Raw genomic sequence first — 26,888 nt, 5'->3', positions numbered from 1 at the left:
ACCAGGAGGAAGCTGAAACTATGAATAGACCAATAACAAGGTCTGAAGTTGAGGCAGCAATTAAGAGCCTACCACACAAAAAAAGCCCAGGTCCAGACGGGTTCACAGCCAAATTCTACCAGACACACAAGGAGGAGCTGGTACCATTCCTTCTAAAACTATTTCAAACAATCCAAAAAGAGGGAAGCCTTCCCAAATCATTTTATGAGACCAACATCATTCTGATACCAAAACCCGGCAGAGACCCAACGAGAAAAGAAAACTTCAAGCCAATATCCATGATGAACATAGATGCAAAAATCTTCAATAAAATATTGGCAAGCCGATTGCAAGAGCAAATCAAAAAACTTATTCATCATGATCAAGTAGGATTCATCCCGGGGATGCAAGGCTGGTTCAACATACGCAAGTCTATAAACGTAATTCACCACATAAACAGAACCAAAAACAAAAACCACGTGATTATCTCAATTGACGCAGAGAAGGCATTTGACAAAATTCAACAGCCCTTTATGCTAAAAACCCTCAATAAACTCGGTATCGATGGAACGTATCTCAAAGTAATAAAAGCTATTTACGACAAACCAACAGCCAATATCATACTGAATGGGCAAAAACTGGAAGCATTCCCTTTGAAATCTGGCACTAGACAAGGATGCCCTCTTTCACCACTCCTATTCAATATAGTACTGGAAGTTCTAGCCAGAGCAATCAGGCAAGAAAAAGAAATAAAGGGTATTCAAATAGGAAAGGTGGAAGCCAAATTGTCTATTTGCAGACGACATGATAGTATACCTAGAAGACCCCATTGCCTCAGCCCAAAAACTCCTGAAACTGATAAGCAAGTTCAGCAAAGTCTCAGGATATAAAATCAATGTGCAAAAATCACAAGCATTCGTCTACACCAATAACAGACTTAAAGAAAGCCAAATCAAGAACGAACTGCCATTTGCAATTGCTACAAAAAGAACAAAATACCTTGGAATACAACTCACAAGGAACGTAAGAGACCTCTTCAAGGAGAACTACAAACCACTGCTCAAAGAAATCAGAGAGGACACAAACAGATGGAGAAACATTCCATGTTCATGTTTAGGAATAATTAATATCGTGAAAATGGCTATACTGCCCAAAGTAATTTACAGAATCAACGCTATCCCCATCAAGCTACCATTGACTTTCTTCACAGAACTGGAAAAAACCACCATGAACTTCATATGGAACCAAAAGAGAGCCCGCATAGCCAAGTCAATTCTAAGCAAAAAGAACACAGCGGGGGGCATCACATTACCGGATTTCAAACTATACTACAAGGCTACAGTAATCAAAACAGCATGGTACTGGTACCAAAACAGAGATATAGACCAATGGAACAAAACAGAGGCACCGGAGGCAACACAACATACATACAACTATACAATCTTTGATAAACCTGACAAAAACAAGCAATGGGGAAAGGATTCCATGTTTAACAAATGGTGTTGGGAAAACTGGCTAGCTATGTGCAGAAAGCAGAAACTGGACCCCTTCCTGACACCTTACACTAAAATTAACTCCAGATGGATTAAAGACTTAAACATAAGACCTGGCACCATAAAAACCCTAGAAGGAAATCTAGGCAAAAGCATCCAGGACATAGGAGTAGGCAAGGACTTCATGAACAAAACACCAAAAGCATTGGCAACAAAAGCCAAAATAGACAAATGGGACCTAATCAAACTCCACAGCTTCTGCACGGCAAAAGAAACAGTCACTAGAGTGGATCCACAACCAACAGAATGGGAAAAAATTTTCGCAGTCTACCCATCTGACAAAGGGCTGATATCCAGAATTTACAAAGAACTCAAACAGATTTACAGGAAAAAAACAAACAAGCCCATTCAAAAGTGGGCAAAGGATATGAACAGATACTTTACGAAAGAAGACATATATGAGGCCAACAATCATGAAAAAATGCTCATCGTCACTGGTCATCAGAGAGATGCAAATCAAAACCACATTGAGATACCATCTCACGCCAGTTAGAATGGCAATCATTAAAAAATCTGGAGACAACAGATGCTGGAGAGGATGTGGAGAAAAAGGAACACTTCTACACTGTTGGTGGGAGTGTAAATTAGTTCAACCATTGTGGAAGACAGTGTGGCGATTCCTCAAGGCCTTAGAAATAGAAATTCCATTTGACCCAGCAATCCCATTACTGGGTATATATCCAAAAGACTATAAATCGTTCTACTATAAGGACACATGTACACGAATGTTCATTGCAGCACTGTTTACAATAGCAAAGACCTGGAATCAACCCCAATGCCCATTGATAATAGACTGGATTGGAAAAATGTGGCACATATACACCATGGAATATTATGCAGCAATCAGAAATGATGAGTTTGTGTCGTTTGTAGGGACATGGATGAATCTGGAAAACATCATCCTCAGCAAACTGACACAAGAACAGAAAATGAAACACCGCATATTCTCACTCATAGGTGGGTGATGAAAAATGAGAACACATGGACACAGAAAGGGGAGTACTAAACACTGGGGTCTATTGGGGGGGAAGGGGAGGGCCAGTGGGAGGGGGAGGTGGGGAGGGATAGCCTGGGGAGAAATGCCAAATGTGGGTGAAGAGGACAAGAAAAGCAAAGCACACTGCCTTGTGTGTACCTACGCAACTGTCTTGCATGTCCTGCTCATGTACCCCAAAACCTATAATCCAATAAAAAATTTAAAAAAAAAAAATCATTTTGGAAGTGATTTCAAGTGTTCTTCAGTTACTCAACTGCTGCAAGTAAGCTATTTAAGAAGACTCACGCAGCTATGTAATAATATGCTCTCTACACTTCCGGGAAACTGAAAAAGTTTTCTTGCTAAGTTGTGTTTTTTTTTTTTTAATATATATTTTATTGCAGTTTAGGTTCTGAGGTACATGTAAAGAACATGCAGGATTGTTACATAGGTACATACATGGCAATGTGGTTTGCTGCCTCCATCCCCATCACCTATATCTGGCATTTCTGCCCAGGTTATCCCTCCCCAGCTCCCTGCCCCCCATTGTCCCTCTCCTAGACCCCCACCGCCTGCCCCGACCTCAGTGTGTGATGCTCCCCTCCCTGTATCCATGTGTTCTCATTGTTCAACACCTGCCTGTAAGTGAGAACATGTGATGCTTGAGTCTCTGTTCCTGTTTCAGTTTACTGAGAATGTTGGTTCATCCGTATCCCTACAAAAGACATGAACTCATTGTTTTTTACAGCTGCATAGTATTCCATGGTGTATATGTGCCACATTTTCCCTGTCTAGTCTATCATTGATGGGCATTTGGGTTAGTTCCAAGCCTTTGATATTATAAACATTTCTGCAATGAACATACGTGTACATGTGTCCTTATAACAGAACGATTTATAATCCTTTGGCTATGTACCTAGCAATGGGATTGCTGAGTCAAATGGAATTTCTATTTCTAGGTCCTTGAGGAATCATCACATTGTCTTCCACAATGGTTGAACTAATTTACATTCCCACCAACAGTGTAAAAGTGTTCCTATTTTGCCACATCCTCTCCAGCATCTGTCTCCAGATTTTTTTTTTTTTTTTTTTTTGAGGCAGAGTTTCACTCTTATTACCCAGGCTGGAGTGCAATGGTGCGATCTTGGCTCAACTCAACCTCCACCTCCTGGGTTCAGGCAATTCTCCTGCCTCAGCCTCCTGAGTAGCTGGGATTACAGGCACACGCCACCATGCCCAGCTAATTTCTTTTTCTATTTTTAGTAGAGATGGGGTTTTACCATGTTGACCAGGATGGTCTCGATCTCTTGACCTCGTGATCCACCCACGTCGGCCTCCCAAAGTGCTGGGATTACAGGCTTGAGCCACTGCACCCAGCCTGTCTCCAGAATTTTTAATGATCACCATTCTAACTGGCATGAGGTGGTATCTCAATGTGGTTTTGATTTGCATCTCTCTAATGACCAGTGATGATGAGCATTTTTTCGTATGTGTGTTGGCCTCATATATGTTTTCTTTTGAAAAGTGTCTGTTCATATCCTTTGCCCACTTTTGCATGGGTTTGTTTGTTTTTTTTTTTTTTTGTAAATCTGTTTTAGTTCTTTGTAGATTTTGGATATAAGTCCTTTGTCAGATGAGTAGATTGCAAAAATTTTTCCCCATTCTGTTGGTTGCTGATTCACTCTAATGATTATTTCTTTTCCTGTGCAGAAGCTCTGGAGTTTAATTAGATCCCATTTGTCTATTTTGGCTTTTGTTGCCAATGCTTTTGGTGTTTTAGTCATGAAGTCCTTGCTTGTGTCTATGTCCTCAATAGTTTTGCCTGGGTTTTCGTCTAAGTTTTATATGGTGTTAGGTCTTATGTTTAAGTATTTAATCCATCTGGCATTAATTTTAGTGTACCATGTCAGGAAGGGGTCCAGTTTCTGCTTTTTGCACATGGCTAGCCAGTTTTCCCAACACCATTTATTAAACAGGGAATCCTTTCTCCATTGCCTGTTTTTGTCAGGTTTGTCAAAGGTCAGATGGTTGTAGATGTGTGGCATTGTCTCTGAGGCCTCTGTTCTGTTCCATTGATCTATATTTCTGTTTTGCTACCAGTACCATGCTGTTTTGAATACTGTAGCCTTGTAGTATAGTTTGAAGTCAGGTAGCATGATGCCTCCAGCTTTGTTCTTATTGCTTAGGATTTTCTTGGCTATATGGGCTCTCTTTTGTTTCCATATGAAGTTTAAGGTGGCTTTTTTTTTAGTTCTGTGAAGAGGGTCTTTGGTAGCTTGATGGGGTTAGCGTTGAATCTATAAATTACTTTGGGCAGTATAGCAATTTTCACAATATTAATTCTTCCTAACCATTAGCATGGAATGTTTCTCCATCTGTCTGTCCTCTCTTACTTTGTTGAGCAGTGGTTTGTAGTTCTCTTTGTAGAGGTCTTTTATATATTTTAGTAGTTGTATTCCTAGGTATTTTATTCTCTTTGTGGCAATTGTGAATGGCAGTTCATTCTTGATTTGGCTCTCTTTAAGTCTGTTATTGGTATATAGGAATGCTTGTGATTTTTGCACATTGATTTTGTATCCTGAGACTTTGCTGAAGTTACTTATCAGTTTCAGGAGATTTTGGGCTGAGATCATGGGGTCTTCTAGATATACAATCATGTCATATGCAAATAGAGACTATTTGACTTCCTTTTTTCTTAATTGAATACGCTTTATTTCTTTTTCTTGCCTGATTGCTCTGGCTAGAACTTCCAATACTAAATTAAATAGGAGTGGTGAGAGAGGACATCCTTGTCTACTACTGACAAGGATTTCAGAGGAAATGCTTCTGGTTTTGCCCATTCAGTATGATATTGGCTGCAGGTTTGTCGTAAATAACTTTTATTATTTTGAGCTATGTTCCATCAATACCTAGTTTATTGAGAGTTTTTAATGTAAAGGGCTGTTGATTTTTGTCAAAGGACTTCTCTGCATCTATTGAGATAATCAAGTGGTTTTTGTCTTTGGTTCTATTTATGTGGTGAATTACATTTATAGACTTGCGTATGTTGAACCAGCCTTGCATCCCCAGGATGAAGCCTACTTGATCATGATGAATAAGCTTTTTGATGTGTTGTTGCAATCGGTTTTCCAGTATTTTATTGAAGATTTTTGCATCTATGCTCATCATGGATATTGGCTTGAAGTTTTCTTGTTGAATCTCTGCCAGGTTTTGGTATCAGGATGTTGGTCTCATAAAAAGATTTAGGGAGGATTCCTTCTTTTTGGATTGTTTGGAATAGTTTCAGGAGTGGTATCAGCTCCTCTTTGTATGTCTGGTAGAATTCGGCTGTGAACCCATCTGGACCTGGTCTTTTTTTGGTTCATAAGCTATTAATTGCTGCCTGAACTTCGGCTCTTGTTATTGGTCTATTCAGGAATTCGACTTCTTCTTAGTTTAGGCTTGGGAGCGTGTAAGTGTCCAGGAATTTATCCATTTCTTCCAGGTTTAGTGGTTTATGTGCATAGAGTTGTTTGTAGTAATCTCTGATGGTGGTTTGTATTACTGTGGAATCTGTGGTGATATCCCCTTTATCGTTTTTTATTGCATCTCTTTGTTCTCTTTTCTTTTTTTATTAATCTGGCTAGTGTCTATTTTGTTGATCTTTTCAAAAAAGCAAATCCTAGATTTATTGATTTTTTTTGAAGGATTTTTCGTGTCTCTATCTCCTTCAGTTCTGTTCTGATCTTAGTTATTTCTTGTCTTCTGTTAGCTTTTGAGTTTTTTTGATCTTGCTCTTCTAGCTATTTCAATTTTGACGATAGGGTGTCGATTTTAGATCTTTCCTTGCTTCTCATGTGGGCATTTATTGCTGTATATTGTCCTCTAGACACTGCTTTAAATATGTCCCAGAGATTCTGGTATGTTGTATCTTCATTCTCGTTGGTTTCAAAGAATATCTTTATTTCTGCCTTCATTTCATTGTTTATCCAGTCAACATTCAGGAGCCAATTGTTCAGTTTCCATAAAGTTGTGTGGTTCTCAGTTCTTTTCTGAATTCTGAGTTCTAATTTGATTGCATTGTGGTCTGAGAGACTGTTACATGATTTCCATTCTTTTGCATTTGCTGAGGAGTGATTTACTTCCAATTATGTGGTCAATTTTAGAGTAGGTGTGATGTGGTGCTGAGAAGAATGTATATTCTGTGGATTTGGGGTAGAGAGTTCTGTAAATGTCTATTAGGTTTGCTTGGTCCATGTCTGAGTTCAAGTCCTGGATATCCTTGTTAATTTTCTGTCTCATTGATCTGTCTAATACTGACAGTGGAGTGTTAAAGTCTCCCACTATTACATTGTGTTGGAATGTAAGTCTCTTTGTAGGTCATTAAGAACTTGCTTTATGTATCTGAGTGCTCCTGTATTGTGTGTGTATATTTAGGATCATGAGCTCTTCTTGTTGCATTGATCCTTTTCCCATTACATAATGCCTTTGTCTCTTTTGATCTTTGTTGGTTTAAAGTCTGTTTTATCAGAGACTAGGATTCCAACTCCTGCTTTTTTTTGCTCTCCGTTTGGTTAGTAAATCTTCCTCCCTCCCTTTATTTTCAGCCTGTGTGTATCCTTGCATATGAGATGGGTTTCCTGGATACAGTACACTGCTGGGTTTTGACTTTTTATCCAGTGTGCCAGTCTGTATCTTTTTACTGGGGCATTTTGCCCACTTACATTTAAGGTTAATATTGTTATGTGTGAATTTGATCCTGCCATTTTGATGCTAACTGGCTGTTATGCCCATTAGTTGACACCTTTGTTTCATTGTGTTGATGGTCATTACCATTTGGTACATTTTTGGAGTGGCTATTACTGGTTGTTCCTTTCCATGTTTAGTGTTTCTTTGAGGAGCTCTTGTAAACAGGCCTGATGGTGATGACATCTCTGAGCAATTGCTTGTTCATAAAGGATTTTATTTCTACTTCACTTATGAAACTTAATTTGGCTGGATATGAAATTCTAGGTTGAAAGTTACTTTTTCTTTAATTGCATTTCAGGTTTTGGGGTACATGTGAAGAACATGCAAGATAGTTGCATAGGTACACATGTGGCAGTGTGATTTGTTGCCTTCCTCCCCTTCACGTATATCTGGCATTTCTCCCCATGCTATCTCTCCCCAACTCCCCACCCCCTGCTGTCCCTCCCCTATTCCCCCCAACAGACCCCAGTGTGTAGTGCTCCCCTCCCTATGTCCATGTGTTTGTTCTCACTGTTCACCTGCCTATGAGTGAGAACATGCGATATTTCATTTTCTGTTCTTGTGTCAGTTTGCTGAGAATGATGTTCTCCAGGTTCATCCATGTCCCTACAAAGGACACAAAGTCATCGATTTTGATGGCTGCATAATATTCCGTGGTATGTATGTGCCACATTTTCCCTGTACAGTCTATCATCGATGGGCATTTGGGTTGATTCCAGGTCTTTGCTATTGTAAACAGTGCTGCAATGAACATTCATGTGCATGTGTCCTTATTGTAGAACGATTTATACTCCTTTGGATATATACCCAGTAATGGGATTGCTGCGTCTAATAGAATTTCTATTTCTAGGTCCTTGAGGAATCGCCACACTGTCTTCCACAATGGTTGAACTAATTTACACTCCCACCAGCAGTGTAAAAGTGTTCCTGTTTCTCCACATCCTCTCCAGCATCTGTTGTCTACAGATTTTTTAATGATAGCCATTCTAGTTGGCATGAGATGGTATCTCAATGTAGTTTTGATTTGCATTTAATGACCAGTGATGATGAGCATTTTTTCATATGTTTGTTGGCCTCATGTATATCTTCTTTTGTAAAGTGTCTGTTCATATCCTTTCCCCATTTTTGAATGGGCTTGTTTGTTTTTTCTTGTAAATCTGTTTTAGTTCTTTGTAAATTCTGGATATCAGCCCTTTGTCAGATGGGTAAACTGCAAAGATTTTTTTTCCCATTCTATTGGTTGCCGATTCACTCTAATGACTGTTTCTTTTGCCGTGCAGAAGCTGTGGAGTTTGATTAGGTCCCATTTGTCTATTTTGGCTTTTGTTGCCAATGCTTTTGGTGTTTTGTTCATGAAGTCCTTGCCAACTCCTATGTCCTGAATGGTTTTGCCTTGATTTTTTTCTAGGGTTTTTATGGTGTGAGGTCTTATGTTTAAGTCTTTAATCCATCTGGAGTTAATTTTAGTGTTCCATGTCAGGAAGGGGTTCAGTTTCTGCTTTCTGCACATGGCTAGCCAGTTTTCCCAACACCATTTATTAAACAGGGAATCCTTTCCCCATTGCTTGTTTTTGTCAGGTTTGTCAAAGATTGTATGGTTGTAGATATGTTGTGTTGCCTCCAATGCCTCTGTTCTGTTCCATTGGTCTATATCTCTGTTTTGGTACCAGTACCATGCTAAGTGTTCTTTTTACTTAGAATTGACTTGGTATGCGGGCTCTCTTTTGGTTCCATATGAAGTTTAAGGTAGTTTTTTCCAGTTCTGTGAAGAAGGTCATTGGTAGCTTGATGGGGATAGCGTTGATTCTGTAAATTACTTTGGGCAGTATGGCCGTTATCACAATATTGATTCTTCCTAACCATGAATATGGAATGTTTCTCCATCTGTTTGTGTCCTCTCTTATTTCGTTGAGCAGTGGTTTGTAGTTCTCCTTGAAGAGGTTCTTTACATTCCTTGTTAGTTCTATTCCTAGATATTTTATCCTCTTTGTAGCTATTGTAAATGGCAGTTCATTCTTGATTTGGCTTTCTTTGAGTCTGTTATTGGTATATAAGAATGCTTGTGATTTTTGCACATTGATTTTGTATCCTGAGACTTTGCTGAAGTTGCTTATCAGTTTCAGGAGATTTTGGGCTGAGATGATGGGGTCTTCTAAATATACTATCATGTCGTCTGTAAATAGAGACAATTTGGCTTCCTCCTTTCCTATTTGAATACCCTTTATTTCTTTTTCTTGTCTGATTGCTCTGGCTGAAAGTTACTTTTTTTAAGGATGTTGAATCTTGGCCTCCACTCTTTTCTGGCTTGTAGGGTTTCTGCTGAAAGATCTGCTGTGAGTTTGATGGCCTTCCCTTTGTGGGTGACCCAACCTTTCTCTCTGGCTACCCTTAGCATTTTTTCCTTCATTTCATCCCTGTTGAATCTGACAATTATGTGACTTGGAGTTGCTCTTCTTGAGGAATATATCTGTGGTGTTCTCTGTATTTCCTGGACTTGAATGTTGGCCTACCTTGCTAGATTGGGGATGTTCTCCTGGATAATGTCCTGAAGAGTGTTTTCCAGCTTAGATCATTCTTTCCATCACATTCAGGCACACCTATCAAACGTAGATTAGGTGAAACTCTCAATCTAGAGTGTTTCAGATTGCTGGTCTCTGTGGGGGTGAGACCAGCCGAGCCAGATCACCTGGCTCCCTGTTTCAGCCCCCTTTTTTTCAGTTGAACGGGCGACTCTGTCTCCCAGGCGTTCCAGTCGCCAGTTGAAACGGCGTCCGGATTTGTGTGAGTTTTTGTGCGGAGACCTGCTACGCCAGCTGAAACAGCTGTGCTGAAGACTCGTGGTGCGTTTGCACCCGGGAATCTCCTGGTCTGTGGGTAGTAAAAATTCGTTTGGAAATGCAGGAATCACTCACCCTCTGCATTTTCCCTGGGAACTGAAATCCAGAGATGTTTCTATTCGGCCGTCTTGGATCCTCTCCCCTCTTGCTAAGTTATATCACTTTTTTGGGAAAACACACTGGAAAAATCTATAGCTTTTAATATAAACTTTTCTGTTCTTTTTATAACATGTTAAAACATATGTCCTTACAAGTTTAAATTATGATTAAAATTTCTGGTAGACATCTTCTATTGCATTAAAATACAATCTAGTTTCATTGCAAACCTCACACATTTGACTTTTAAATAAGGACTAAGAAACCTATTTCGCATGTCAGAATTTGAGGTGCACAGTATTACAGTTAATTTTTATGCTGCTTCTAAATGCAAGAGGCATTAAAAAAATTGCATGTTAAGACACTTGAATTTCTAGTCCATATCACTGTTGTCAATTTCTCTTTTAACCTGAAATCAGATTTGTATTTCATAAGAAATATTGTCCATTCTGTGTTTCTGATAGTTAAGGTTTTTTTAATAGCTGTTTGCATTTGGCCTGTATATATAGATCTCCTAAAATTAATTTACATAGACTTCTGATACTTACCAATCAGAAGTTTATATTGCAATACTTACATATAATGTGAAAAACTAATTTCAAAATTCAGGTTGTTTTATCCAGTCATATGCACATAATATTTAAATAAATCTAAATTCTAAATAACTTACAATACCAAATAACTTCTGAAAATCATCTCTATATTTGTAAATAATATGCTTATACTGCTATTACCTGATTTATCAGTGTTAGACATTCGTTAACGTCCTGTTACAAGAGATGAAAATCTAGCTGTCTTTCATGACCCCTTCAGCTTTCCAAATGATCAAACAGATCAAATAATCTCTGATTCCTGGTACCTGCCTTCTAAAGCCTTCTGTCTTCTGTACTTTTGGCCGGGCCTTTTGTGACGATCTTATGAATTTCTTCACTGCTTACCTACATTGGCTCCCTGCTCTTTGCTAGGTCACATGTCATTCACTGGGTTAACCATCTTATTTTGGTAGAGCATATCCTTCTGTAGCTTCCTAAGAATGAATTCATGGAGGTAAATTTTTGTGTTGTCTTGTGTTTAAACATTCCTTTATTCTACTGTCATGTTTGAAATATAGCTATAAATTGATACAGTACTCTAAATTTTTCTAAATGTTTTGTTTTTGTTTTTTTAAATAATGAATTTTTTAAATTAGTGTTATTTCATCTAAGAGGTTTAGACATAGCATAGCAGTTCTCAGGCTGTTGCAGTCTCCCAGTGATGTCATCAGGACCCAGACACTCTTCATCTCTGTGCTCCTGCGCCCTCATCCTGTTGATCTCAGAAATCAGGGGTTTTAGGTTTTAGCTTTTATACTGTCTGTAGAAGCAGCAGCCAAGAAAGAACATGTTGATTATAGAAGTTGAAGGGAGGCGGTCTCTAGAGTATGCCTCGAAACTTTCTGGAATGCTCAAATAGATTTTTATCTTTAATAGAGTTTTTCCTTTTGTCTAAGAAGAAATGTCATCTACTTTTAATTTTTTTATCGTTGCATTAAAATTTCTATTCTGATATTAAACATTTAAAAGAGCTCATTCTTGATGTATGAATTCTGTTTTCATCTCATCTAAAGATTCAACAAGTTCTGTAATCTTTCTGAGCTAATAAATTCATACTGTCTTGGAGTTTACTTCTGCCTCCTTTGCATTGTCTTCATTTCCTTTTAATTTAATTATTTGTGATAAGATCACATGTCAACCCGCCAAAAAGCTAAGATCTTAAAAATAATAGACATCTTCCACTGTAACCCTCACACCCTTGATACTCCACCCCCCTAGTTTCCCACACCCCAGGTAACGATAATCCTATGTTCATCATTGCTTTTCCTTTCCTTTAATAGTTTTACTGCATTTATAAGTATCATTTTATAATTTTTTTATTTTAGTTTTTCGCTGTACTGAAAAGGTATGTTGTTTGTAATGTATTAGAACTTTTTGCACTTACTGTTTTTCTAAAGCTCATCTGTATCATTGCATGTCACCATGGCTGCTATAGAGTATTACATTGTGTTACAATAACACAGTTCATTCAGAACTAGACGTGGATGTTAGGATTATGCCCAGGCTTATGCGATGGAGTACAAGCACAATGAACCTTCTTTTATACATCTCCTTTATAAATGTGCAAAGGATTCTTATAAGTAAATAGGTGGAATCTTTGCATCAAAAGTTACGTGAAGGTTCAGCCTCAGGAGATAGTGCCAAACCACTATCAGGTATTCAAAATAACTTCCATCAGCAATGTACAAAGGATACTGTGGATCCATATCCTCTCCAGCACTAGGTATTGTCATGCATTTTTATTTTTACCAGTCAAATTGGTGTAAAATGATAGATCATTGTGTTCTGGATTGAAAGTATTCTTTTTGTATATAACATCCATTTTCTTTTCTTTTATAAATTATTTTATTATTTTATTATTATGATTTTTTTTAAAGATGGGATTTCACCATGATGGCCAGGCTGGACTCGAACTCCTGACCTCAGGTGATCCACCCACCTCGGCCTCCCAAAGTGCAAGGATTACAGGCATGAGCCACTGTGCCCAGCCAATATCCATTTTCTTAATGGGCCAATGGGTTTCCTACTGGTTTGTAGAATTTTTTTAAATATATAATTTATATAAACATTTATTTGGTTGTTTATGTGTGTGGTAAAAACCTCTCAGCTCATGGTATATGTTTCTAAGAATTTAAAGCTTTGTTTTTGACAAATCTTAATCCATATGGAGTTTGTTTCTTTATAATATGGTATGACATCTTTTTTAATATCAACTATTTTCAACCTTAATTATTGAATAGTCTTTCTCCACTCATCTAGTATTATAGTTAAAAACATGTTTGTGTTTGTTTCTGAACTTTTTCTTTTTTTTTTTTTTTGAGATCAAGTCTCACTCTGTCATGCAAGGAGTGCAAGTGGCGCTATCTTGGCTCACTGCAACCTCCACCTCCTGGGTTCAAGCGGTTCTCCTGCCTCAGCCTCCTGAGTAGCTGGGACTACAGGTGGGCACCACCATGCCCAGCAAATTTTTGTATTTTTAGTAAAGACTGGGTTTCATCATGTTGGCCAGGATGGTCTTAATCTCCTGACCTCGTGATCTGCCCACCTTGGCCTCCCAAAGTGCTGGAATTACAGGCATGAGTCACTCTATGCCTCACTTATATAGATGTGCTTCCTTTTTCATTGTATTATTTTTTGGAACTTAATGTCTCTTCATCAGTTTTACTAAACAATGTTTATTTTGACAGCTGCTTTAAAAGAGCTGACTCTTGGCTTGTTGATTTTTTTTCCCATCTCATTAACTTCCTCTTTTGTTTAATTTCTGCAGAGAATAATCTGTCTTTGAGGAAGGAAGGACATAGGTTATTTCTTGCTTACTCTCTGACTGGTCCCTATTCAGATTGTTGACCAATCCTCAATTTTTGAGCCCCACACGTTACAACTTCCTCAACAATATCTGGTGCCTCCAATTCTGAGCGTTTCAGTTCTGCAGAATATTTGCCAGGTTCTCATATGTGTTTCCTTATGCAGGTACTTAGATTATAGCTTTCTTCCTGCTTCTAATTCAGTTCATCCTCCTCCATAATTAAGTTTTCCAAAAATGTGTTGAAATTTCTCTTATCCTTATAGCTTTTCTCCTTTTCTCTTTGCTCAATATGTTCTACCTTTTAAAATCTTTTATTCTCATTTTAGTGTGTTTTGAAAAGGTCAGGAGATAATTATGCATGTGGTCAATCCACCAGTTTTTTAACCCCAGACAAATAAATCCTGTTCTAAAATAGGCATTGACTGAACGTCTGGATGCTATTCTTTTGGAAAAAGCAGAGATTGAGCAACAGTGTCTTTCTCTGAAAAAGGAAAATATTAAAATGAAGCAAGAGGTTGAGGTAAGTCGGTATTGTAGTATTCTTTGCTATTTTATTAACTTGTATACTGTAGTCATTAGTTTTAGAGCTAAGACTTTAAAAAGCACCTAATCTGATTAACATTTTATAATATGAACGAAGAAGCAGACATTGAGATTTTTAAAAAAAAAAACCTGAAATCATCTTAACTATACAGCGATAGAGGTAACATTTACTTGTTGCATTATCTTTTTTATAGTAATAATGCCATTCTTCAATAAAAGTGAAAAGAAGTTGATTTTCACACATGACTAAACAGCATTTTCTCTTTAGTTCTAGGATATATTTGGAGGCATGTTTCTATGTCTTGCCTCTTAGGTCTAGGCTAATTTGAGTAATAGATTTAATATTGTAGATATATACTGTCATACTTTAGATAGGCAGAGCCTAAGGAGAATTACTGGAATATCAGTATCATATTTCTCTAAGTATATTTCTGCTCGTTTACTTCTCTTTCTACTTAGCTGTGGCTAAACTTTTTACTAAGGGCAGAGGCTTCTTTTGTCTTACTTGAAGAATTTATGTGTGCTTATTTTTTGTAATAGGATTCTGTAACTAAAATTGAAGATGCCCATAAGGAGTTGAAACAATCACATAGAAACTATGTGAAAGAAATTGAAAATTTGAAAAATGAATTGATGGCACTACATTCCAAATACAGTGAAGACAAAGATAACTTACAAAAGGAACTGGAAGAAGCAATGAATAAACAATTAGAGCTTTCAGAACAACTTAAATTTCAGAACAGCTCTGAAGATAATGTTAAAAAGCTACAAGAAGAGATTGAAAAAATTAGGCCAGCCCTTGAGGAGCAAATTTTATATCTGCAAAAGCAATTAGACACTACCACTGATGAAAAGAAGGAAATAGTTACTCAACTCCAAAATATTATTGAGGCTAATTCTCAACATTACCAAAAAAATATTAATAGTTTGCAGGAAGAGCTTTTACAGTTGAAAGCCATGCACCAAAACGAGGTGAAAGAATTGGTGTGCCAGATTGAAGCTTCAGCTAAGGAACATGAAGCAGAGATAAATAAGTTGAATGAGTTAAAAGAGAATTTAGTAAAACAATGGGAGGCAAGTGAAAAGAACATTCAGGAGAAATATGAATATGAGTTAGAAAATTTAAGGAAAGCCACCTCAAATGCAAACCAAGACAGTCAGATGTGTTCTAGTCTCTTACAAGAAAATACGTTTGTAGAAGAAGTAGTAAATGAAAAAGTCAAACACTTAGAAGATACGTTAAAAGAACTTGAATCCCAACATAGTATCTTAAAAGACGAGGTAACTTATATGAATAATCTTAAGTTAAAACTTGAAATGGATGCTCAACATATAAAGGATGAATTTTTTCATGAGCGGGAAGACTTAGAGTTTAAAATTAATGAATTATTACTAGCTAAAGAAGAACAGGGCTGTATAATTGAAAAATTAAAGTCTGAGCTAGCGGGTTTAAATAAACAGTTTTGCTGTACCATAGAACAGCATAACAAAGAGATACAGAGTCTTAAGGAACAACATCAAAAAGAAATATCAGAACTAAATGAGACATTTTTGTCAGATTCAGAAAAAGAAAAATTAACATTAATGTTTGAAGTACAAGGTCTTAAAGAACAGTGTGAAAAGCTACAGCAAGAAAAGCAAGAAGCAATTTTAAATTATGAGAGTTTGCGAGAGATTATGGAAATTTTACAAACAGAACTGGGGGAATCTGCTGGAAAAATAAGTCAAGAGTTTGAGTCAATGAAGCAACAGCAAGCATCTGATGTTCATGAACTGCAGCAGAGGCTCAGAACTGCTTTTACAGAAAAAGATGCCCTTCTTGAAACTGTGAATCACCTCCAGGGAGAAAATGAAAAGTTGCTCTCTCAACAAGAATTGGTACCAGAACTTGAAAATGCCATAAAGAACCTTCAAGAAAAGAATGAAGTATATTTACTTAGTCTCAGTCAAAGAGATACCATGTTACAAGAATTAGAAGCAAAGATAAGTTCTCTTACTGAGGAAAAAGATGATTTCATAAATAAACTAAAAAATTCTTATGAAGAAATGGATAGTCTACATAAAAAGTGTGAAAGGGAAGAAAGATTGATTATTGAACTTGAGAAGAAAATAGAACGAACAACCCAGTACAACAGTAAACTAGAGCAAAAGGTAAATGAATTAACAGGAGGACTAGAGGAGACTTTAAAAGAAAAGGATCAAAATGACCAAAACGTAGAAAAACTTGTGGTTCAAATGAAAATTCTCTCTGAAGACAAAGAATCACTGTCAGCTGAAGTGAAGTCTCTTTATGAGGAAAACAATAAACTGAGTTCAGAAAAAAAACAGTTGAGTAAGGATTTGGAAGTTTTTTTGTCTCAAAAAGAAGATGTTTTCCTTAGAGAACATATTACTGAATTAGAAAAGCAACTTCAGTTAATAGTTGAAGAGCGAGATAATTTAAATAAACTGCTTGAAAATGAGGAAGTTCAGAAGTTATTTGTCAAAACTCAGTTGTATGGTTTTCTTAAAGAAATGGGGTCAGAAGTTTCAGAAGACAGTGAAGGAAAAGATGTTGTTAATATCCTACAGGCAGTCGGTGAATCCTTAGCAAAAATAAATGAGGAAAAACACAACCTGGTTTTTCAATGTGATGAAAGGGTATTAGAGTTAGAAAAAGAGATTAAGTGCCTTCAGGAGGAGAGTATAGTTCAATGTGAAGAACTTAAGTCTTTATTGAGAGACTATGAACAAGAGAAAGTTCTCTTAAGGAAAGAGTTAGAAGAAATCCAGTCAGAAAAAGAGGCCCTGCAATCTGATCTTCTAGAAATGAAGACTGTTAATGAAGAAATAAGGCTTGAAAATCAGAATCTTTTAATTAAAGTTGAGGAAGTATCTCAAACATACAGCAAAAATGAAATCCACAATGAAAAAGAAAAATGTTTTATAAAGGAACATGAAAATCTAAAGCCATTACTAGAACAAAAAGAATCAGAATTACAAGATATGAGAGCAGAGTTGATACTATTAAAGGTACTATTCATTTGAATTTTATTATTTCAAATTAATTCTTAGTTTGATTCCAAAATATATACATTAAACATTTTTACAACTTGACATTAAAAGTAAATTTTTACCATTTAAGCTCAAACGACAACTTTCTGAAAAGTGCATTAAACATTTTCATGTTGTATGTCCAGTTTATTACATTCATTTATGGGAGGTTTTAGATAATTTTTAAATCTTGAATTTATAGAAGATTAAATGATTAGGGGTTTAAATGTCTTGGTCAAAAGTATATTAGTCGCTAGCAAAACTACAACTAAACATGAAAAAACTTGAATTTCATTCTTGTGTGATATACTTAGTTATCTTTTGTAAAGAGCACTTTTAAGCAAAAGAGCTATGGTGGTATTGCTAAAATTTTAGGGTTTTTCTTTAAAGTTAAAGACTAAAAAATGATTTAATCTTTTATTACATATGTATTTGATGGATCAAGTTGTTTATCTTGGCCTTGGCTACTGCTTTTTTTTTTTTTTTTTAATAGTAAATGCCATATGCATGGTAAGGTCAGTATTAATTTTCTGGTCTAACAAGGGATAATCTGTTGACCAAATTGCTTTTTGTAGGAATTCTCTTTGATAATGATTATCTTATGCTTAACATGATGGCCAGTTCATCATGGAAAATCAATTCTGATTCTGGTTTTTATTTTGTGTTTTTTTCCCCCTATAAAATCTAGGATTCCTTAGCAGTATCACCTTCTGTAAAAAATGATTCTTTGTCTTCAGTAAAAGAGCTGGAAGAAAAAATAGGTAACTATGATTCTACATATGTTGACACAATTAATTAGACAGATTATTATTAGCTTTAGAATAGGCTGGGAAATACTATAGCCAAATAATGAGTTGTAAAAAATACAGTAAGTAGGTCTTTGCCTCAAGCTCACTTTCTTGCCCCCTCTGACATCTGTTTGCCTTCTCTTTCAAAAGTGTTACTTTCTGTCGTTTAACCCAAGCAAGACTGGTGTGATTTCATTTATAAATGGTTTCCTGGTTTATTTTGAATTTTTCATTCATTTAGCAAACTTTATTTAAATGCCCAACTATTCTAGACAGTGGTGATAGAAAAGTGGTTGAGGTACTGCTTAAAGATCTCACTGTAATTACAGTAGTTTGAGGTATGGACAAGATACAGTATGGACAGCATAGGAACTTACTTATTTTGAGTTAGGAAAAGCAGCATAGAATAGGGTTTTCAGTTGAGTCTCGAAGAATGAGAAATTTTACACAGGAAGAAACGTATTCTAGTAAGAAGGAAGAACAGATGCTTGTATGTTTTACATATAACATATATCAAGGCGCATACGAGGAAGTTCCTGGAAAGGTAGGAGCCTGATCATAAACACACTAGTATAATTGATATGCAGAGGAGTTAGGACTTTATCTTATCCATTTATTCCTCATAGTAACATTATGGGATAGCTCTTTTATCCCCATGTAAGGATCAGGAAATGAAGACTTAGAAGTATGTAAAGTGCCGATGATCCCTCAATTTACTCCCCTATTAGATTAGGGTAAGGGAAGTTGAAGAGTTTAGAATGACTCCCAGTTGTCTAATGGGTAATTGGGGCAGATTGGGATGTTCAGTTTTAGAAAAATTAAGTTTAATTACCAGTTCAAGTACAGATGTCAGAATGCTATGCAAATCTGGGGTTGAAAGGAGAGAGCTAGGCTACAGATAAATATTTGTAAACAGCAGGCATTAAAAGTCAGGGGATTGAAATCACCAAGGGAGTATATAGCAAAAAAACGGAGACCAAAGACAGTGCTCCATTCATGTAAAGACAGAGTCAACACAGAAATTGAGAAGGAGCAGCCGATAAGCTAAGAAAACCTGGAATATAACATGTCTTAAAAGCTTAAGGCAAGTAACGTGGAAGTGAAAGAAGTGCTTCAAGAGGGAAAAAGTGGTTAGCCATTGCTAGTGCTGCTGATGTATCAAATAAGATGAGTACTGAGAACTGACCAGCCTTAAGCAACGTAAAGGTCAGTTTCCATGACATGCTGGAACCAGAGCTTGATAGCAGTTGGTTCTAGAAAAAAAAAAAATGAGGAAGGCAATGTTTGAGAGCATATATAGACAACTCTTTCAAGGGGATTGCTATAGGGGGAAAAAAAGAGATGGGACAAAATCTAGAGGGGCAGTGTGGTTTAATTTTTTAAATTTTTTTATGGGAAGAGTAACAGCATGTTTGAGATGTTTCACCTGTCCCCTACTTTCTTTAACTGCTTTCTCTATTTGTTCCTGGCCTTAATTTCTTGATAATTTTTGTTCCCTGTTTATAAACTTTGGAAAAAAATCCACTAGAAAGGGGAAAATTATTGCTGCAGAAGGAGGAGGGAGAATTGTTGTTCTGATGCTTGAGTAGGTCAGGAGACGTAGGATGAAATGCAGATGTGGTACGATTGGCATTTGCTTCACACACAGGCACCTCACTGTGGCAGCCAGAGGGAAGGCACAACTGCCAGGACAGAAATTCAGATCATAACTGAATTTTTAGAAACCAATATCAAGAAGTCCTGAACTGTGGAGTTCAAATAGGGCAGGTAGCTAAAGAAGTTAAAGGAGAGATCAATGTTGGTTAGGTAAAACATACTACAGGTTTAGTCATGCAAATCAGACCCACCAGCCAAGAGGAGGAGTGCACCTATGGAGCATAAATGTTTATCTTTATCTGGTATCTCCAGTACTTGATCCTAATTTGCACACTGTCAAAGTCCTAGCATAACTGCAATTCCAGGAAATCTAATGAGAAGTCCTAAAAGCCTCTCCAATTCCTAGAAACTTATAAAATGGCTAGAAAAAACTAGACTATTTTGGAGGATTAAAGACAATGGAAACTTTTTACATTGTTTGCCTCACATAATGTTTACTTTTAAAAATATTAATGTTTTGATGCTTATTTTAATATCAAATTACCAATTTTGTGTTCCCAGATAATCTATTTCTAGGGCTAAAATAAGTAATTTGAATTTTTTTTCCTTTTGAGTTCATATATAATCCATTTATTTTCTATTTTTAGAAAATCTCGAAAAAGATTGTAAAGAAAAGGAAGAGAAAATAAATAAGATAAAATTAGTTGCTGTGAAGGCAAAGAAAGAACTAGATTCCAGCAGAAAAGAGGTGAGCTGACTTAAAAATGTAAGATTCAGGAATCTTATATTTTAAAAACCCATGAGATTTTCTATCCATTAAAAAAACAAACAAAAAAATCTCTTAAGTTTTACTTTGTATTCAAAACAGACCCACCCTCCCAAAAACAAAACAAAAAAAAAAACTCTTTAATTTTACTTTGTATTTAAAACAGACCCAGACTCTAAGGGAAGAACTTGAATCTGTCCTCTCAGAAAAGGACCAGTTATCTGCTTCCATGAAAGATCTCATTCAAGGAGCAGAAAGCTATAAGGTAAAAATAGTCATTTTAATACCAAGTTCTAATCATAACTTCTAAGTTAAGAAATGTACTGGAAATGTAAAATATTGTCCATAAAACAATCACCTTGTATTTTTTAGTAAATATTTTTTGTTTTGGTTTTTTTTGTTGTTGTTGTTGGACTGTAGTACAATCCTAATAACAAGATTTTAAAGTGTTAAGTTTTAAATAGTGCCTTTTTTCTTTTCTTTTTGAGACAGTGTCTCCCTCTGTTGCCCAGGTTGGAGTGCAGTGGTGCGATCTTGGCTCACTGCAACCTCTACCTCCTGGGTTCAAGCGGTTCTCCTGCCTCAGCCTCCCAAGTAGCTGGAGCTACAGGCACACCATGCCCAGCTAATTTTTGTATTTTTAGTGGAGACAGGGTTTCACCGTGCTGGCCAGGCTGGTCTCGAACTCCTGACCTTATGATCCGCCCACCTCGGCTTCCCAAAGTGCTAGGATTACAGGCATGCACCTTCGTGCCTGGCCTAAATAGTGCCTTTAAACTATTGCTTCTAAAAATAAAATTTTGTTTTTGGATTTCCTAATAAAATTAGTAACAAAAAGACAGCTATTACTACTGTAATTATTTAATATTGTTCTGGCCAAATGAATAAACCTGAAGCTTAAACAAGGTGAAGTGTTGTTATTTGGAGGTAATGTACTTGTTTGCCTTAATAACATAAAAATGTATTATGAAAACTACAAGAATTAAAAAAGTACAACAAAATCACTAAATGCAAAATAAACACTACATTTCTTCAGGTACTCGTTCTTTCAGCAAATATTTATAAGACAGACTAAGTTCTGAGTTCTAGGGCAGGTGGGGATCAAGTTCCTATCCTTAGTTCGTATCCTCTTAGGACTTAAAAACTCCAGTAGCAGTAACGGACAAAAATAAAAGATACATACTATGTAGAAAGGTAAGGTGGGTAATGAGCCATAATCAGGCTGGATTTTATGAAAAAAAAGAGAATTCCACAGCAGCCATAAAATCCGATCTTAGGAAGCACTTAAATGATAAGTTTTGGCACTTAATGACGAAAACTGCAAAACTTATGTAGGATTACTGAATATTATTTGAACCATTAGTTCTCAGATTGGTTTATAAATTCTAAAACAATTTCATTAAAAATTTTAGAATTTTTTTTTGGTTGGATCTTGACAGTTATTCTTAGTTTTAAGTAAAAAATAAACTAGCACGAACAGTTAAGTTTTTTGAAAATGAAAAAAGTGACATCCTACTCAGATGCTAAAACTTCCCACGTTACAGTAATGTGATAGAATTCTGATGTAAGAATGGTACAAATTAATGGAGCAGAAGATATAGATACTTCTGCAGAACGACAAATAGTTGCCAGGCTCTCTTCTAAGCACTTTACACATCTCAATACACTTAATTCTCAAAACAACCTCAAAGTATATTAGCATCAACACTTTACAAGTGAGGGCTCTGAGGCATAAAGAGGTTAAGGACCTCAAAGTCACAGACTCAAATTTCTTAAGAGACCTCAGGGTCACAGAACAAGTAACAGAGCAGAGCTGTAATTTGAATTCAGGTGGTTGCAGATCTATTGTTCCATCAACTAAGCTATACTATCCCAGTAAAATCTGAAACCAGAACCAATGAAGAAAGAAATTCCTTCTAAGGAATTAGGTTCCTATTTTACTTCACATACCAAAATATATTCTGGATGGATTAAAAAATTTTGTGAAAAATATTTTTTAAAAACCTAAAATGAAATATTGATTCTTTAACTGACTTCTGGTTACAAAAGGCTTTTTTAGACTTTAAATACCTAAAACAGTTTAGGCTGGGTGCAGTGGCTCACGCCTGTAATTCTAGCACTTTGAGAGACTGAGGTAGGTGAGTCACTTGGGGCCAGGAGCTTGAGATCAGCCTGTCCAACAAGGCAAAACCCTGCCTTAGCATGCAAAATTTAGCTGGGCATGGTGGCACACGCCTGTAGTCCTAGCTACTCTGGAGGCTGAGGCACGAGAATCACTTGAACCTGGGAGGTGGCAGTTGCAGTAAGCAGAGATTATACCACTGCACTCCTACCTAAAGTATTTTAGTGAATTACAAAGGAAAAGTTTGATAGATTTAACTATTTGAAATTGATATGCCTAGTCTACCTCTGGAAGGAATTAATAGATTAAAGGGCCTCTTAAAATGTAAAGAAGGAAGTTCCTCATGTAATTTGCTCTTATGAAGAAGCCCGTATATCAATTTAAAATGTGTGTTTTAATGGATTTGTAAGATCTTTATAAGCATACTCATTCTTTGTCATCATTTTATATGGAAATTTAAGTTTTCAAATTTCATTACCATATTTTCATATGTAATATAAACTAATGTATAAAAATATGACAGGATTTAAGGTAGAACCAGAGGGGCTGAAATGTTTAAAAATGTTGATCATTTTTAAAAACACATGTAACTAAGCTCTATTAGCTTCTTCAGGGTACATCATTCTAAAGATACTGAGTAATTTTGTAGTTTGTTGATTTGGCTAGTTTTTTCAGTTCATATCACTTATAATAACTTGTTTTAGTTTATTAAAAGCTCTGAACACATAGGTGTCCTGGAGGGACAATAATTTGTAATAATTTAGATGTTTAGAAGTTTCTTCCCTACATAAAGAAAGTAGACTCTTGTATGCATGGCATTCGTTTTTGTTCCAAGACTCACCTTAGGAATAATACTTGATTAAAATCAGAATTTCCCTTAGGCAGCCATTATTTACTAGAATCAGCCTTGGCATAGCAATTCAGTTTTTATAGCTATTGACAGCAACTGGAATCAGAATGAATAAAAATGAAGAAGGCCAGATAGAGACTAAGAGGATAAATATCTCTGATTTTTAGAGGAACTTACCCAAATACAAAACAATCACAGAGTCTTCTTTCTGTGGAAAAGACAAGGCCCCTAGTGATACCTCAACCCTGTATTCATGTGTGCCAGGAAGTAGCAGACTCAGATAAATAAACAGAAAAACAAAAATGTAAGCCATATTCTAGATTCCTAAGTCCTGTCTTCTGCCACTGAAATCACTAAATGAACAGACTATAAAATCAAAATTTCAGATTTTGAGTTAGCCACCAGTTGAGCCAAATAATTGACCATGTATAAATCAAAATTAGAAACAAAAGTACATTAGTCAAGGATCAGATCTGGCAAGCAAGAGCTGGGCATTGTGGCTCACGCCTGTTATCCTAGCATTTTGGGAGACCTAGGAGGTTAGATTGCCTAAGCTCAGGAGTTCGAGAGCAGCCTTGGCAACGTGACAAAACCCTGTCTGTACTAAAACTACAAATATTAGCTCGCCGTGGTGGCACACATCTATAGTCCCAGCTACTTGGGAGGCTAAGGGAGGAGAATCACTTGAACCCAGGAGACAGAGGTTACAGTGACCTGAGTTCACTCCACTTCAGCCTGGGCAATATAACAAGATCCTGTCTCAAAAAAAAGATTTGGCAAGCACAATCCAAAAGAGCATAGCCCTGGCACAGTGCCTCACACCTGTAATACCAGTACTTTGGGAGGCTGAGGCAAGTGGTATCACCTAAGATCAGCTTGGCCAACCTGGTGAAACCCAGTCACTACTAAAAATACAAAAATTAGCTGGGCGTTGTGGCACATACGTATAATCCCAGCCACACCTGGGAGGCTGAGACAGGAGAATCATGAACCTGGGAGGCAGAGGCTTCAGTGAGCCAAGATTGCACCACTGCACTCCAGCCTGGGCAACACAGTGAGACTCAAGTCTCAAAACAAAAAAAACACCACAGAAGCCTGCAGAGATTAGTCAAGACATGAGAGGTCCAGGTCCAGAGGAAGGCCACTGACAGGCTTCACTGTCCTCTTGGTTAATGTCTCTCTTATTTATGCATAGTATCTCAGTGGAACTTCCAAAGATAAACGTTGCAAGAAACTAGCAACAAAACCACAATCAGATACCACCTCACATCAGTCATAATGGCTACTGCTAAAAAGTCAAAAAAATAACAGGTGCTGGCGAGGTTGTAGAGAAAAAGGAACACTTACACACTTTTGGTGGGAGTGTAAATTAGTTCAGCCATTGTGGAAAACAGTGTGGCAATTCCTCAAAGCCCTAAAAACAGAAATACCATTCGACCCAGCAATCCTGTTACTGGGTGTATACCCAAAGGAATATAGGTCACTCTGTCATAAAGACATATGCACATGTATGTTTACTGTAGCATTAGTCATGATAGCAAAGACACAGAATCAACCTAAAGGCCTGTCAGTGGTAAACTGGATAAAGAAAATTGGCATATGTATCACCATGGAATACTACACAGCCTTAAAAAGTAATGAGAATCGGCCGGGCGCAGTGGTTCACGCCTATAATCCCAGCACTTTGGGAGGCCGAGGCGGGTGGGTCACGAGGTCAAGAGATCGAGACCATCCTGGTCAATGAGGTGAAACCCCGTCTCTACAGAAAATACAAAAATTAGCTGGGCATGGTGGTGCACGCCTGTAGTCCCAGCTACTCGGGAGGCTGAGACAGGAGAATTGCTTGAACCCAGAAGGCAGAGGTTGTGGTGAGCCAAGATAGCGCCATTGCACTTCAGTTTGGGTAACAACGGCGAAACTCCGTCTCAAAAAAAAAAAATAATGAGAATCGTTTCCTTTGCAAGGATATCGATGAAGCTGGAAGCCGCTATCCTTAGCAAACTAATGCAAGAACAGAAAATTAAGTACACATGTTCTCACTTATAGGTAGGAGCTAAATGATGAGAGCACGTGGACACATAAAGAAGAACAAGACACTGATGCCCATCAGAGGGTGGAGGGGTAGGAGGAGGGAGAGGATCAGGAAAAATAACTAATGAGTACTAGGCTTAATACTTGGATGATGAAATAATCTGTACAACAAACCCCTGTGACACAAGTTTGCCTATATAAACTGCATATGTACCCATAAACTTAAAGGTTAAGAATTTTTTTAAAAAACACTATTTTGCTAGTAATTTTATATTCACCTTTACGGGAAGAACAGTGAGTTTTCCAGAAACAAAGGCAAAAACAGAATTTATAAGGGATAAGAGAGAAAAACATAAAAAACTACATACAGTCTCTAAACTGAATCTCATTTTCATGTTTTGGTGGATAATCTGATTAGCTTGTGTGTGGTCATTCTCTCCTTGAGTAGGCCAACTAGGAATATCAAAGAAAATTCAGTTGGCAGCTGGACGTGGTGGCTCACACCTGTAATCCCAGCACTTTGGGAGGCCCAGGACGGTGGATCATGAGGTCATGAGTTCAAGGCCAGCCTGGCCAACATGGTGAAAACCTGTCTACTGAAAATATAAAAATTACCCAGGCGTGGTGGCAGGTGCCTGTAATCCTAGCTACTCAGAGGCTGAGGCAGGAGAATCACTGGAACCCAGGAGGCGGAGTCTGCAATGAGGCGGGATTGGACCACTGCGCTCCAGCCTGGGCGACAGAGCAAGACTCAATCTCAAAAAAAAAAGGAAGAAAAAATTTCAGTTGGCTTTAGATTCTTCAGGAAATATTGAAAGTCACCGCAGAGTGTGAGAGAGACTAAATCTATGAATGTCTTCCAGTGTTCTTTTGTTCACACCTTTACCTTATATTAGACCAGTCCTGTGATATTTCTATCAGAATTCTTCAGGTGGAGTTAGGTGTCCAGGTTAAACTTTTTATCCTCCATCCTTAAATTGTGTTTACATTTCAGAGAAGTTCATTTTTGTTAATGAGTAGAATATTTAACCTTGGCGCTATTATATTGGGTGTATTTAAAATCTTCTTCTCCTTTCATGTATTTACCCCACCCTCCAATACCAAAAGTTATCCAAAATGTGCTAAATTTATTACCTAATGCCAGTTAGGTGTTCTGTCAAATGTTCAAGTTGGGTAAATATTTTTAAGCATCTAGAATGGACTCATGAATCTTAAGATGCTTTGATGATAAAGTCTGATCTGTTGAATGCATAATAACATACCAAAGTTAAATCCTTCTTTTATTGAAGAATCTTTTATTAGAATATGATAAGCAGTCAGAGCAACTGGATGTGGAAAAAGAACGTGCTAATAATTTTGAGCATCATATTGAAGATCTTTCAAGACAGTTAAGAAATTCAACTTTGCAGGTAATTTTTGAGTAAATTCAAAAGTGAAAACTATAGCAGGTATATTTGAATCTCAATATTTTTGCATAAAAACTATGTGTAGTCAGAAACAGAATTTATTCCCCCTCCCTTTACCTTCCTCCCCACTTATGAGAGAAGAATAAGATAAAACAGATAGCAACTATCTTATCTTGCTTATTATT

General features: G+C 36.9%; 1 protein-coding gene across 13 annotated transcripts in view; it reads left to right on the top strand.

Annotated features, from left to right (window-relative positions):
• Nucleotides 1-26,888, top strand: part of GCC2 (GRIP and coiled-coil domain containing 2) — a 79,605-nt gene that overhangs the window by 19,549 nt on the left and 33,168 nt on the right. For all 13 annotated transcript variants that reach the window (XM_078348923.1, XM_017964124.4, XM_078348919.1 and 10 more), the window contains 6 exons: nucleotides 13,984-14,088; nucleotides 14,652-17,123; nucleotides 17,833-17,905; nucleotides 20,176-20,276; nucleotides 20,461-20,559; nucleotides 26,587-26,706. In XM_078348923.1, coding sequence (XP_078205049.1) covers nucleotides 14,071-14,088; nucleotides 14,652-17,123; nucleotides 17,833-17,905; nucleotides 20,176-20,276; nucleotides 20,461-20,559; nucleotides 26,587-26,706 — 2,883 coding nt within the window. In that variant the 5' untranslated portion in view covers nucleotides 13,984-14,070. The remainder of the gene's footprint in view (nucleotides 1-13,983; nucleotides 14,089-14,651; nucleotides 17,124-17,832; nucleotides 17,906-20,175; nucleotides 20,277-20,460; nucleotides 20,560-26,586; nucleotides 26,707-26,888) is intronic.

This window comes from Callithrix jacchus, chromosome 14 (genome assembly GCF_049354715.1).
Source record: "Callithrix jacchus isolate 240 chromosome 14, calJac240_pri, whole genome shotgun sequence".
Taxonomy (NCBI): domain Eukaryota; kingdom Metazoa; phylum Chordata; class Mammalia; order Primates; family Cebidae; genus Callithrix; species Callithrix jacchus.
This window is presented reverse-complemented; position numbering and strand designations above follow the sequence as displayed.